The 14,895-nt window shown below is 42.2% G+C and overlaps 1 protein-coding gene across 1 annotated transcript in view; it reads left to right on the forward strand.

The window, feature by feature from the left end:
• The window catches only part of LOC138841395 (zinc finger protein 182-like), a 146,993-nt gene that overhangs the window by 106,512 nt on the left and 25,586 nt on the right, over nt 1-14,895 (forward strand). Inside the window, exon 11 of the mRNA XM_070042064.1 lies at nt 271-674. Within this exon, the coding sequence (XP_069898165.1) occupies nt 271-674 (404 nt within the window). The remainder of the gene's footprint in view (nt 1-270; nt 675-14,895) is intronic.

Below are 14,895 nucleotides of genomic sequence, written 5' to 3' on the forward strand. Positions count from 1 at the left end.
AAATCTTGCAACGAAATGTGAGGAAATATCTTTACATTAAGGAATCTATGGATCTCATTTATGTTTTTGTCTATTTATCTATTATTCATTTTAGATGTCCTAGAAATGGAGGATGTGATTAGCACCTGTCAGGAAAGTCAAAAAGAATATCTATCTGAAGTAGCAGTCATAACTAGTAACCCAGGGGAGGAAAAAGTGAGACTTATAAGAAGTTTTCATTTGAGCTCCATACAGAAGTCAGAACTGATTAAGTATAATGGAACTCCACAGGGATGAGGATAGAAAAGGTCACTGGCTCTCAGAACATGGGTGTTTTCAGTGAACCTGGTAAGATGTGTGCTGCATATAGTCCTCATGTGTCTTCTGTAGTTGAAGAATGTAAAGAGAGTGAACAGGCTTTCACTGAGAAGATACACGCTGTTGTCCCTCAGAGAACACACACAGGAGAGAAACCTAATGACTGCAACATGTGTCAAAAGTCTTTCACCCAGAAATCAAAGCTTACTGGCCACCAGAGAACACACACAAAAGAGAAACCTTTTGAATGTAACATTTGTGGGAAATCTTTCACGAGAAAGTCATATCTTCCTAGCCACCAGAGAACACACACAGGAGAGAAAATTTATGAATGTAACATGTGTGGAAAGTCCTTCACCTGGAAGTCAAATCTCACTGTCCATCAGATAACACACACAAGAAAGAAACCTTATGAATGTAACATGTGTGGAAAGTCTTTCATCCACAAATCAAAGCTTACTGTTCACCAGAGAACACACACAAAAGAGAAACCTTTCATTTTTCTGGATCACTTACACCCTTGTTTGAAGTCCCTGTTATAGAGATCTCAGTACTTTGAGTAGATGACTACCTGGAGCATCCACAGCCAACCATCTTTGCCTCACTTGTATATGGGGTCTGAACCAAACCCAGCCAACATTTTATATGTGCATTCTAACTTAAATGTTTGTTACAAAAAGTTTGATGTAGAGACTTCATCTGATGTGGTGGAAGTTGGTTGGGCTCATGGTCTATGCCAGAACTCAAAATGGAAGGTACACAAAAGAAAAGTTTGGTAAGGAGCCAGCTGAGGAGAGGAGGGCAGTGTCAAAGTCTTCATGTAATAGGCAAACCTGGCAAGCCCCTTGGGACAGCAGTGAGAAGCGCAGAGCAGGGTATGTGCTCCCCATCAGTCCACCACCAGCACAGCATGGCACCTGCAGCATGGGCTAAGGTGCACACGTGTTTCCTGCAGGGCTGACTGTTGACACAGGGACCTGTCAGAGAAGTCAGTGGCCTAATATAATAGTCTTGTCCTATGTAGATGATACAATTACTTGTGGACTAGAGAATTGGTAGTAAAACATTGTTAGATGAACTAGTAAAAATTCTTCAGGATGTGTGTGAATGTGTGTGTCCTAAGAAGAAAAGAAATTGAAAAGTAGTTCAGAGAGAACTTCAATGACAAGTGTGGGACTTAGGTGCACAGCAAAATAGATCCATTACTATCACAACAAATATGTGAAAAGGAAGGGGTTCCTTCACTTATTTTAACCTACCCTTACAAATCCCATTGTGTTCAAAATAATAAGAATAGAAATGTGTGTGTTGATGCTTAATGTTGTACAACAGCTAGTTTATAAATGACAGCAGAGGCCTAGGGTCTCTTCTGTGTGCTGTCCCTGAACTCTCTGGAAAGGAGGACAATACTATTGAAAGTGAACTTATGTCACTTTTAAGTTTGTCGTTTAAATTCCAGAGGAAGCACTGACTAATTTAAATGAGTAGACTTTTTTTTTTTGCTGGTCTTTAGGCTTGAACTCAGGGGTCAGGTGCTGTCCCTGAGCTGCTTTTGCTTAAGGGTAGCATTCTACCACTTGAGCCACAGCACCACTTCTGGCTTTTTCTGTGTATGAGAACCTGAGGAATAGAACCCAACTCCTCATTCCTGGGATGCAAGCACTGTACTACTTAGCTACCTTCCCTGTCCTATAAGCACACTTTTTATGTTAAAAGAAGAAAGAATAGGTTGGTATGTAGTATCCACTTTCCATGTGCATGTCCAAAGGTTCCACCCATCAAAGTGAAAGGAAGAATGTAGAAAATGGAATGACAGGAAGTATTCAGTTATAACTACAAAGAAAAGGAGAACAAAGGCAATGAGCAAGTAATTAGGTTTTTGTTTGTTTGAAATTGTTTCTTTTTTCTTTCAATTGTTAGCTGTGGGGTTTAAACTAAGGGAGGGCCTGGTACATTCCCTAATCTTTTCACTAAAGGCTGGCAGGCTACCACTTCTAGCCATACTGTCACCTGTAGTTTTCTGGCATTTAATTGGTGATAAGTCACAATGAATTTTCTGCTTATGTGGTGCTGAGGAATGGAACCTAGTGCCTCATGTATGCAAGGCAAGCACTGTACCACTGAGCCACACTCCCAGCCCTACCTCTATTCTTAAAACAGTGTGGTTTGGGCTGGCAATGCGGGCGAGTGATAAAATGCTTGCCTAGCATGCATGGAATACTAAGTTTGATATCTCAGTAGCTAATAAACAAGAACAGCCCCCAAATAACCCTAAAAGCACTGGTGCTGTAGCTGAAATGGTAGAGTGGTAAACTTCAGGATAATGAAATTCAGGAACAGTTTTCAAGCCCTGAGTTTTAACCCCAGGAATGTCAAACACGAACAACAAAAACAAGATGAAATGAGCAAATGAAACAAAAAACCCAATGTCAGCAAGTTTCATTGATAAACACAACACACAAACGCACACATAGACACACACACACACACACACACACAAATACACTTTTATAAAACCATATTCCTCTTTACCATGTCTGCTCACCCTCCCTGCAGCAACTGCTACCTACATCCACTGGAGAACTTGAAAGACCCCCTCCCCAACCAACCAGGCCCTGAGCCTCTTTGTAGGGGAACAGAGTTTTGTATCTAACCAAGCTATTTCTGGCTTCTGTAACATGCTTTGCTTTTCTATTACCCCACACTCCCCCTTTGATAACTAACCTCACCAGTTAATCAACAAGCCCACACCCTACTAACTAATCCCACCCCGCAGTCAGCCCCCTGGTGTGAGCGAAGGACAGGCGCTGACAAAGGTCACTTCCTCATACCAAGGGCGGGAGACACACAACTCGGCACGTACACCGAGGGACCCCCTCGAACAGTGATTGGCCAAATCAGATGATTTGTTTTAAAAGGATTGGCTGCCTGCGTGCAGACCAGGTTGTAACACTTTAAACTTACTGGCTGAAAAAAGCGCGGGCTCTACTGTAACGGACAGAGGGGTCCCATAAAAGGACCATCCCCGGGACTGCTCGGGGTTCCCAGCCACTGACCCGAACCTTGCGGATCTCGAGGTCACGTGCACCTGGGAACCTGGGCATGCCCAAATAAAACCCTCTTGCCTTTTGCATCTGGTGTCGTCTGACTGGTGCTTGGGGCAGGGAGGTCCTGATATGGGGGACACCCGAAGTCGGGGGTCTTTCATCTTGGGGGCTCGTCCGGGATCGCCCCCTGACCCACTCCAGCTCGGACCCACCAGGAGGTAAGCCGGCCTTTGTCTTTGTCTCTGTTTGTCTGGTGTTTGTCTCCGCGCAGCGTCTGTACTATTACGCGTAATAGCTCTGTATCTGGGCGGCTTGAGAAGGAGCTGACGAGCTCGGACTTCTCCCCCGCCACCCTGGGGGACGCCTCAGGGATTAGAGGGGCTCGATTTTTCGGAGCTCATGTCTGGAGGAAGGAGGGAACGTGGAATCTCTCTCCTTCCCGGGGAAAGGAGGGAACGTGGAATCTCTCTCCTTCCCGGGGATTTTGCTTCCCCGTCTGAAAATCTGCTTTCGGTTTGTGACCGGAGCCGCGCAGCGTTTGTCTTAACCTGTCCGTTTTTGGTTCTTTTTGTGTTCAGTGTTGGTTTAACTCTTGTTCTTTTTAACATGGGTCAGGCTGTTGTTACTCCTCTGTCTTTAACCCTAGACCACTGGAGAAGTAATCTCTCTCTTCCTGGCCCCGCCCTGGAGTCCTACTCCAGGGTGACCTGGAGGAAGGAGGGAACGTGGAATCTCTCTCCTTCCCGGGGAGTTTAGCCGTGGTCGGCCACTCCCATCTGAAGTTGCTTTTTCTGTTTGGCGCCTGTCTGTTTTTGTCTGTTTCTGTTTAGTGTTAATTGTCTCTGTTGTCTGTTTTGTTGCCCTTAAAGGGATGGGGCAGCAACTAACAACCCCCCTTAAGTCTGACTATAGATCACTGGAAGTTACAGCCTAAGTCGAGATTGTCAGGTTTTGGGAACTTGCTTGTTTGTCAATTATGAAATTGCCACTGACCACCTGCGAGTGGCCCCAGTTAGATCTCAGCCTCAGGCCTTGGCTTAGGGGGTCTGAGCGTGGGGGAGAACCTGTCAGTCTGAGGGGATGGCCGCTAGGGACTTCTTTCCCTTGCCCCAAGATGACTGGGAATTCTCCTCTGCCTTGGAAGGCCCCTGGGTCAACGTCTGCAGGAATCTAAGAGAAAAATTTCTCTGGAATGAGTAGAGGGGGTGTTGAGTCCCCTGGTAAGTGGTGAGATGTCGCCCCATTCACTGAGACCTGATTTTGTCTTTGTGGCCACTTGTTTGTCTTGTTAACTTTAGTGTGTTTGTTTTATGTTTTCTGGGGTAGGAAAGTTCTGGGTGAGTGTGGCAGGCTCACCCAGCAGACTCTGGATTCAGCTTGCTGAGTGAGAACAGCACAGAGTTCCAGTAGGGATAAACTGGGGCCCATTAGTCCCCAACTCAGCCTTTGGTTCTTGTCTAGTTCTGTTTTAAAATTGGTACCAGTTTTAAATGTGGATCCTTGGTTTTTGTGTGTATCTGTGTTTTTGTTATTTATTTATTTAAACATCTCTGAGGGAATAAAAGTTCCAACTGGGCTTGGTCACAGACCTGCTATGCCCACCCTCCCTGCGAGGCATGGAAGGTTACTGGGCTAGTTTGGTTCCCTTCAAGCCTCAGGCTGCACCTTCTCCCAGTGGAGGCTGCTGGAGGACAGGCGAGGGCATAGAAGGCTGTGTGCCTGGTTTGGACTTTTCAGCTAGTTCTGTCTAAAATTGGGTAAAATAAATAAATAAATAAATCAGGCCAGTTTTGTTTTAGGTGACTCCCTCCCCCAGCCCTCCTCCAACTCAGAAGAGATTCAAAAGCCTTGCTAACAAGCAAGCTCTGTGAAAATGAAGCCCAACAAAGGTACCTAGTTCTAAAAGAAATACTGTCTTAAATTTTTGTTTAAAAACTTTAGAAGGCATACATACAACTGATTTTGATTTTTGCGCACTTTAAGATCTGTGTGAGTGTTTTGTGTGTGTCTGTGAACGTGTTCAAAGATGAAAATTGTCAGCATGCTGTAACAATTGGGTGAGTTTAAATTTAAAATTCAAAAGATTATGAGGTTTGGACATTACCAAAAATTTTAAAGAATCTTCACATTGTTTTAAATGGCTTTTTAAAGATTCTTTAACTTGCAAATTAGAAAATCTGGTATTTTAAAAGCTAATATTTTAAAATGCATAAGTCTGTTTATACTGTAATCAAGTTATCTGGCTTAACAAAATGCATTGGCAGTTTGGCATTTAATTCCCTTGGCTAAAATTTGGGGAAAAATAATAAAAATTTAAATGTAAAAGTTAGTTTAACACTGTCAAAGATGTTACCTGTTCTGTCTGTCTAAAACTGTGTATTTCATTCGAGAACCAAGAGAAGAGACAGGGGGAAAAACTTAGAAGCCAACAGAAGACCTATCTTTAGGGGTAAGGGGTGAACAAGCAGAAGTGCAGTTCAGCTGGTCATGCATGGTGGGACAGGCCCTGGGAGGAGTCCACCCATGGTGAGGCAAGCTGGCACAAAAGCAGTTCATCTAACCCTAAAGAGTCGGATTGGGTGTGTGCCTGCCTATTCCATAGGAGGGGCCAAGTGGCCCATCGTTGTTCTGTCTCTTTTCCCTGTGGATAGCGACTGAAAACATGATTAAAATGAGTGATGTGATGATCTGATTAGTATTGCTAAAACTTCCCCTTGGATGTGTTAACATTAAAATTAGGAAGGCCTTAAAAAGAGGGTTAAAAAGTTATTTGTATAATGTGACTTGCTTTTAATGTTTACAATTAGGATGTTTTTAAAAGTCATAAAGACGCTAAGTCTAACTTTTTGGTTCAGTTATGATGATTGTTATTTTCTCATTAAGGAAAAATTGTCATCTGAGTTTAAAAATCTTAATGTATGTCTGTTTTAAAACAAGAAGCCAAGAGGCAATGAGTGACACTTGGCCTCAAGATTTCAAGGGATCTTTTCAAAACGCAAATAATAACTAAAGTATAAAATATTAAAGGTGATTAATAAGAGGTTTAAAAAAATAGGGAATGGATTTTTGGATATAAAGTTTAAATGTAAAATTGTTCTTGACATTGGCCTCAATGTGCACAAAGGAAAAATTAGGATTACCAAAATAATTGCTATTCTAGTTTGCTCTTATAGGTTTTTCGAGTTTCCAGCAAAGTCCAGAGCAAAGCACAGAGGATTCCTATAGTTTGTCAGATGTAACTTTGACTCTTAATAAGTTTCAGGTAAGAGCATGCTTAAAAGCTACTTCTATGTTGACCACCTTGTTGCTTTCAATTGGAGTAAAGTGGCCTTTTATAAGACTCATTGATCTGCAAACTGGTTCAAAGCCAGCCCGGGCAGAAAAAGGTCCCTGTGAGACTGTCACCTCTACTCAGCCAGCAGAGTGCTGAAAGAGCAAGCAGAGATGCTTTGGGACTCACAGTGGCAGAATACTAGCCCTGGACTGAAGAGTTAAGGGACAGCATTCAAGCCCCGAGTCTGGGACTCAAAGTGGCAGAGTGCTAGCCTTGAACTGTAGAGCTGAGGGACAGTGCTCAGGCCCCGAGTTCAAGTCCAGCAACCAGCTAAGGAAAATGCCAATGAGGCATTTATCCAGTGTAGAGAAGACACTCCTGGGACAAAAACAATGGAGGAGCATCCAGAGGCAGTAAGCCACTGCTTGGATGGCAGAAATGTCAGATCCTAGAGTCATTTGTGCGTGGCCCTTCAAAACTGATCAGAACCGGGAGGTCATAGGAAGATAGTTTGGAAGCATGCCTAATGTTCATGACTACCTTGTAAGGGACAGGAACTTGCCAGTCCTCTGTGATAGTAAAAAAGCTAATGTTATAAAATATGGGGGGGTAGTTTAAATCTTAACCCCTTTATGTGCCAAAAGCTCTAATTGGCAGTAATATTGAGCTGACACCAGTTACATGAAATTCATCTTCTCAGGAAAAAGTTTGTAAACCTGAGAGTGTGTTTCTATTGATATCAGTCTAAAGGCCTGCAAAGGTAACTCAGGCATTGTGTTAGGGTCATTAGAGATCACATTCCTAAGTCATCCAGAAAGATGCTTTTACAAACCAGAGTGCTAAACAAGCTACACTGCTATAGCTGGAGAAAAGGTCTGTGCAGTTGTCAAAAGTTAAATATTGTTCTTAATGACATCTAACCCTGATGGCCTCTTTGTAAAATAGGCTAAGGTTATAGGCTCCTGGCTAGGTAAGATCAACGCCCCTAAAGTCAGCTTGAAGAAGTTACAGAAGATGGACCTTCGCCCTTCTACCCCCATTTTAAGATCAAGGGTCCAGAGTCAGTTTTGGAAAAATGAGGCAAAATAGATAAAATAATTTTAAAAAAGGGCATAAAAAATAGTGTTAACTCTTGTAGGTGTGCAAGGTGTGGAGACTGCATTTGTCAGAGATGGTTACAAGACTAAGCCTTCTGTGTCTATTTACTAAAATATCTGGTTAGTAAAAAGTTGTGATTTTGGTAAATTGTCCTCAACTATTGTTTAAAAGATCTTAAAAACCAACAGGATCAAAGCCTGCCAAGCCTATGCAATGTATCCTTAACCAGTCTGTGTAGGAATTTACAGCCGAGCATGGGGTGTGACAGTCCCTTGGAGCCACTGAGAGATCCTGCTGTTGCTGCTGCTGCTGCTGTTACGGTTGCTGCTGCTGCTGCATACCCTAATGGGTAAAGTTCAACGACGGCCTGACAGTCACTTGGAGGAACTCCTGCTTGATTCCATCACCTGAGTCTGCTTCCTGGTTGACTGCTGCTAAATCTAAGATCTTGTGGGACATTCTTTTGGGTGATATCCAGAAACCCTCTCTTCCCACAGTGGATATTGGGGACAAGGATATCACTGGCTTGCTTGTCTTAGGCACTTCAGTGCATAATGACTGGAAATCCACTCTATGGTCACAGCCTAGTTTGGCTCTGGTATGGTAATAACCTGAGTGTGTTATCAATGGAGGTAATACTCTTAGCCTTAAAATCTAGCAAGCTTCTGCATCACAGTGGTGCCTTAAGGCTGTTCTAAGATAAAGGTTCTGCAAGCCAAAGGAAAATTGGGCTTGTAACACTGGAATTACCCCGTGTGTGTCAGCAGCCGTTTTTAACCCAACTAGGGATTATTGTGTACTAGTGCAAATTTGGCCCCGCATCACCTACCATCCCGATGAATTTGTCCTCCAGTATTTCGAGAACCCTGTATACAGGGACAACAGAGAACCTGTAACTCTCTCCCTAGCTGTTCTTTTGGGCCTTGGAGGAATAATGGCCGGAATCGCCACAGGAACCACAGCCCTGATGAAGGCAGATCAATACATGCTCCTACATCAGGCTGTAAATAAAGACTTAAAGACCCTAAAAAAGTCTGTCCGGGCGTTGACAGACTCCGTAAGCCCCTTAGCTGAGGTAGTCCTCCAAAATCGAAGGGGGTTAGACTTGCTTTTTCTAAAGGAAGGGGGCCTATGTGCAGCCTTAAAAGAAGAGTGTTGTTTTTACGCTAACAAAACAGGAGTAATAATCGAGACCCTAGACAAACTCAAAGAGAGGCTAGATAAAAGAAAGCGGGAATTTGAGTCCCAACAGAGCTGGTATGAAGGATTATGGAACAAGTCTCCTGGTTCACTACCCTATTATCCTCCTTGATGGGACCACTTATACTACTAATGCTAATCCTTACTTTAGGCCCTTACATTGTGAACCGCTTGATACAATTTGTAAAAGACCGCCTATCGGTAGTACAGGCCCTAGTTTTGACCCAACAATATCAAGCCCTCAGGCAACAGGAAACTGGTAGTTAATATGAAAAAGGACAACACCGGCCTCTAAGGTTAGAGGCACTAACAAAAGAAATGGGGGAATGAAAGACCCCCTCCCCAACCAACCAGGCCCTGAGCCTCTTTGTAGGGGAACAGAGTTTTGTATCTAACCAAGCTATTTCTGGCTTCTGTAACATGCTTTGCTTTTCTATTACCCCACGCTCCCCCTTTGATAACTAACCTCACCAGTTAATCAACAAGCCCACACCCTACTAACTAATCCCACCCCGCAGTCAGCCCCCTGGTGTGAGCGAAGGACAGGCGCTGACAAAGGTCACTTCCTCATACCAAGGGCGGGAGACACACAACTCGGCACGTACACCGAGGGACCCCCTCGAACAGTGATTGGCCAAATCAGATGATTTGTTTTAAAAGGATTGGCTGCCTGCGTGCAGACCAGGTTGTAACACTTTAAACTTACTGGCTGAAAAAAGCGCGGGCTCTACTGTAACGGACAGAGGGGTCCCATAAAAGGACCATCCCCGGGACTGCTCGGGGTTCCCAGCCACTGACCCGAACCTTGCGGATCTCGAGGTCACGTGCACCTGGGAACCTGGGCATGCCCAAATAAAACCCTCTTGCCTTTTGCATCTGGTGTCGTCTGACTGGTGCTTGGGGCAGGGAGGTCCTGATATGGGGGACACCCGAAGTCGGGGGTCTTTCAAACTTACTCTGTGTTTCTCTTGTTTTTGCATTTTTAAAAATTTTATTGTGAAGATTAAAATACAAAAGTATCAATAGTCATGAGAAAATTCAAATCAAAGGTACAATAAAATAACCATTTTATACATGTTAATGTGGCCATAGTTTTAAACAAAACAACGAAAATCCTTCCAAAGTCTAACAAAAGCTAGGAGAGATGTGACAACAATGTGAACTTGGTGCATTTCTCTCAGGTATGTAAAACTATCAAAGATGGGACAAAAAGTCCTAAAAAGAACTGAATATAGAATTACATAGTAATATGGTCCAGCACTTCTACACTTGTACGTAACTTAGAGAAAAATAAAGATTTCTATAAATACCATCAAATAAGGACTAAGTTTCAAGAAAGACAAATACCACAAAGAAGTCCAAAAGTATTTACAAAGATTAATTGAACTACTTATAACACACTCAGTCCTGTACAGCAGTCAAAATTATGTTTGAAAACACTTTTTCAGCAAATCTATTAAAACTTCATTACGATAGTCTAATGTTATTTTTGTGGATGTGATGGCTGACCAGATTCTAGCCAACCTTTACCATCCATGAGAAGTTACCTCCTAGGTGTCATTGAATCACAAAAAAGTGAGGTAACTTTGTCCTCACATTAAAAAATGAGAAACAAACTAAAGCAAATCTGCACTTAACTTAGAAGGCAAGATTTCATCATCTACTAAATCTACAAGCCATCCTTAGCTTTTTATTTATTTTTTTTATTGTATTTTATTTTATTTGAGAACATACTGTACAGAGGGGCTACAATTACATGGGCAGGATAATGCATACATTTCTTACCAAGCATTGCAGCCTCCTCCTTTGTTTACCCTTCACTTCCCTTTCCCGCCTCCCCCCTCCCCCCACCCAATTTTACCCCCCTCCCCCCACCCAATTATACCCCCCTCCCCCCCACACACCGACATTGTAAAGCTGGTTTTGACATGACATTTTGTACATCCTTAGCTTTTTTAGAAACATGTTCCTAAAGCTGAATCTTTTTTTTTTTTCTTTCTGTTTTTCAATTTTGGACACAGTTAGGTTCATAACATGGAATGTCAAACAGAGTGAGAAATAAAAGAATCTCATCAGAGATCCTTTCATTCTTTCTTGCTTTTGACAATGAGTAAAGATTCTGGAGCCATGGCTTGGACAGAAGCCAAATGAGAGAGTCAGAAAAGAACCTGTGTGATTTTACCCTCGAAGTTTCTGGTCAGAACATGATAGTGGACTGGAAAAGCATAAAGCCTTCTTATGGGAGAAGAAACATTCCTGAATCAAGTAGAGCATTAAAGTCTCCACTAAAGACAAATCCACATAAGAGTGAAGTCTTATGTTTTACTAAACAATATTAACGGAAAATACAACCCAAAATGTAGATCCATAAAATTTAAAAGAAACAACTTTTATAGGGATGTGCTTTTGCTCATAATTGTTGGTATACAGGAAATTCTTTTATCCAGCATCCTGGTTTTTCTTACACTTACCCACAATGGTAATTGATAACATAAAATACATAAACTTTGCAGTGACATTTACAAAAAGAGAAAATCTATTCTGTTTACTTCAGTGAGGTAGTTTTTGATAGGAAAGACCATATGAATCCTTTAAAAGCAGGTTTTGCACATTAGTAATGGGTTTTCCTACATCACAAGAATGTTTTCTTACTTTGAAAAACTTATAGTGAATTTATTATAGTCTAAGTGTTCACATTCACAATACTTAAGCTGAGGAGTGTTACAAATTTCATGGTGAGGCATTTTCTGTGTGTTTTGGGATTTGGACTGTCCTCATACACCTTAGTGACTGATCATCCTGCCTTGAAAATGTCAAGTTTTCTATTTCATAATACTGCATTAGAATAGAATGTGAATTTAAAAAAGAGCATTGTAACTGGGCTATCATGTCTAATAGCTGTAATCTTAGGTATTCAGAAGGCTGAGATCTGAGGAAAGTTAGTATTATCCTCACCTTTAGTCCTCAGCTGCACCAAGACCTGAGCTCCTCCCAGACCTAGAGTTCCCTCAGTACAGCTGGCCACTCCCTCTCTCATCTCAGACTCACCTGAGCATGTACTTAACTAACTTCCTGCCCCCCAGATCCTGTTGCAACCAGAAGAGGTACAAATGCTTGTGCTCCCTGCCCTGGGAAATATGGTCCTTCTAATAAACCTTATAATAATTTTTCTCCTGTGCCTGCTTGTGGTCCCCTGGGATGGACATGAAGGAATGCTACAAGGATCACAGATTGAAGCCAGGGGATATGAAAGTCTGAGAGACTTATTTCCAATAAACTACCAAAGTAGTGGGAAGTGGGAATGTGGCTTAAGTGGTAGAACATTATCATGGAACCAAATAATTTCAAGGTCATTTTCAGACCCTGAGTTCAAGAATCAGGACAGGCACACATATATCAAGTGCATTGTATTGTATTCAAATTATGTTTTAACAATTGTTTTTGGTGTACATGTATAGGAAATCTCTCTGTTTTTTTTTTTGTCGGTGTGGGGCCTGAACTCTGAGCCTGGGCACTGTCCCTCTGACCTTCAGCTCAAAGCTAGCACTCTACTACTTGAGCCACAGTACACTGCTGGCTTTTTCTGCTTATGTGGTTCTGAGGAATCAAACCCAGGACTTCATTCACGCAAGGCAAGCACTCTACCACTGAACCCCCTGCCCAGCCAGGCTCTCTCATTTTAAGTGATGTAATATAGGCTAATTAAATTAGTGGAGAAATTGTAATTTGTCAAGAACAGACACATTAATTGGAGTATATTGGTGCCAGCAGCATTTTGAAAGTTTCAAAAGCCCTAGAAAATTCAGAGGATGAAAAGAGGATCAATACGTTTATATAAGACATTTTCAAGGAATGTTTACCATTCATTGGCTTCAATTCAAAAAACCAAGTTCATAAAGTCACATGTGTGCATACCAGAATCTCTAGGTTCAGGAGTATAAACGCACAACTCCTGACTCTCCTTGTCTCAAAAATCAGAGGTTTGTAGCCACTTTCTGGCACCTGGAGGAACAAGTGCTAATGGCAGCACAAACCTATGAGCTCATAAAATATCATCCACCCCAGACTGGGGAAAGATGGGAAGGGCAGACTCTGGCTAGGAGCCTCAGATCACTTCCAGTTACAGCTCCCAAGATCCCCTGAAAAAGAGAAGCTGGGCTTCTACCTCTTGGCTCTGACTATGGAGTGCAAAGCTCTACTTCAGAGCACTTCCAGCAGCAAGGGAAAAGCAAAGTAACCCGAATTTGCAAACTAAAAACACCAACAGTGGGCAAGGAGGAACTGGTGCCTCTTCCCCCCACCCCTGCCTCCCTGATTCCCCCCCCCAACGCTCCCTCTCCCCTTCCCACCTCCCCCCTCCCCCCGCCCACACACTTTCAAAGGATCTGTACCACCATAGAAACTACAATTCCCAGAATGCATGCACAATTCACCTGGAGGAAGTGGGCTTGTTATAGGGTTTTGATTGGCACAAGGCACTTGGTCCTAAGTGTGCAAGGGTGCATCGGGACCTTTCTCTTCCAGCTGTGGAATCTTAGGTGAGTTTCTTCTTGAAAATTCAGTTTACCAACATAAATATTGTGAGACCAATTAAAAACACAAATGTATTAGGAGCATTGCATAATTTGGCTTTTTAATTCTTAGTTCTTTTAATATAATTGAGGTTATGAAACTACGTAGATTTTGTTTTTGTTTTTGTTCAAAAAGTACGTTCTGCTGAAGGTAAATTATGTCTCTGTTTTTCCTTAAAGTTTTGAATATCTCCCCTCTCATTTTACAACAGTATTTGCAGCTGGGTGCCAATGGCTCATGCCTGTAATCTTAGGTCTCAGGAACCTGAGATATGAGGATCCCAGTTCAAAGCCAGCCTGGAAAGTTCATAAGTCCTATCTCCAACTAACTACCAAAAAAAAAAAAAGGAAGTGGCCTTGTGGCTCAAGTGGTAGAGAGCTCACTTTGAGCTAAAAATGCAGGGACAGCGCTCAGGCTGGGTTCAAGCCACAAGATCGACCAAAAAAAAAAAAAAAAGTTACTTGCCGACAGTAAACTGATTGATTCTGGCACCATCTTACCCTGCTGTAATATATATACTGGAATAAAATAACAGAATTTGAAGAAAGATATACTTTATAATCTTTGAATTAAATTGATTTGTCAAATTCTACTCATTACTTTCCAAGAAACTCTCAAATTCCATCTATGAAATTTTAAGGAGTTTTTGGTTATTTGTGTCTGAAATTTGTCTTTCCTTATAAAGTTTTTCCCCCCTTTTGTTGTTGGTCCTGTGGCTTGAACTCAGAGCTTGGGCACTGTCTGTGAGCATTTGCTGTGCTGTACTTGCCTTTCTTTTATTAATTGCTTCAGGGGACTAGTAAAAACTTTCCTCCCAAGGCTTTCTTAGAAAATGGTACTCCTCCTCCAAGACTCTTCAAAAACACTGGTTGTCTAGGTAGATCAGGATGAATGTGGGAGGAGGTAGAGTTCAGGGCAGGTCCATGTTCATGTGAAGCTTTATTACTTTCTCCAAACCAGTCTGTTTTTACTTTTCTGTTTTGCATATCCTATTTTGTTTTGATTTTCTACCTCTTCTCGAAACCTAGAAGCTCCTGTCAGCAACTCTATGCCGCATATCTAGGGGTCTTCAGACTTGTCTTCCCAGACTGTATCCATTACACTATGGAATAAATCTTTTGCCTCCCTTCCTCATATCAGACATTCTAAGCTTGTCTCTTAAGGGTTTGTTGTGATTGTTGATGATTCTTTCCCCACATCATGATTTGGAAGGATTGTGTAGGAAATTTTCATGCCTGATATTCATTACTCCAGTGCAAGGGTTTTCCATCCTTCTTTTAGTGGACCTGAGCTTGTCCTCATGAAAATGGAGATCGTGAGGCACTTTTGGATGAATAGACGGCAACATTGGAGCACCTATAAAATATGAAGGAAAAATAATTCTTTCTTTCTGTGAAAGTTAAAAGT

Source organism: Dipodomys merriami, unplaced genomic scaffold (genome assembly GCF_024711535.1).
Source record: "Dipodomys merriami isolate MVZ:Mamm:240054 unplaced genomic scaffold, mDipMer1.0.p SCAF_319, whole genome shotgun sequence".
In the NCBI taxonomy this organism is placed as follows: Eukaryota; Metazoa; Chordata; class Mammalia; order Rodentia; family Heteromyidae; genus Dipodomys; species Dipodomys merriami.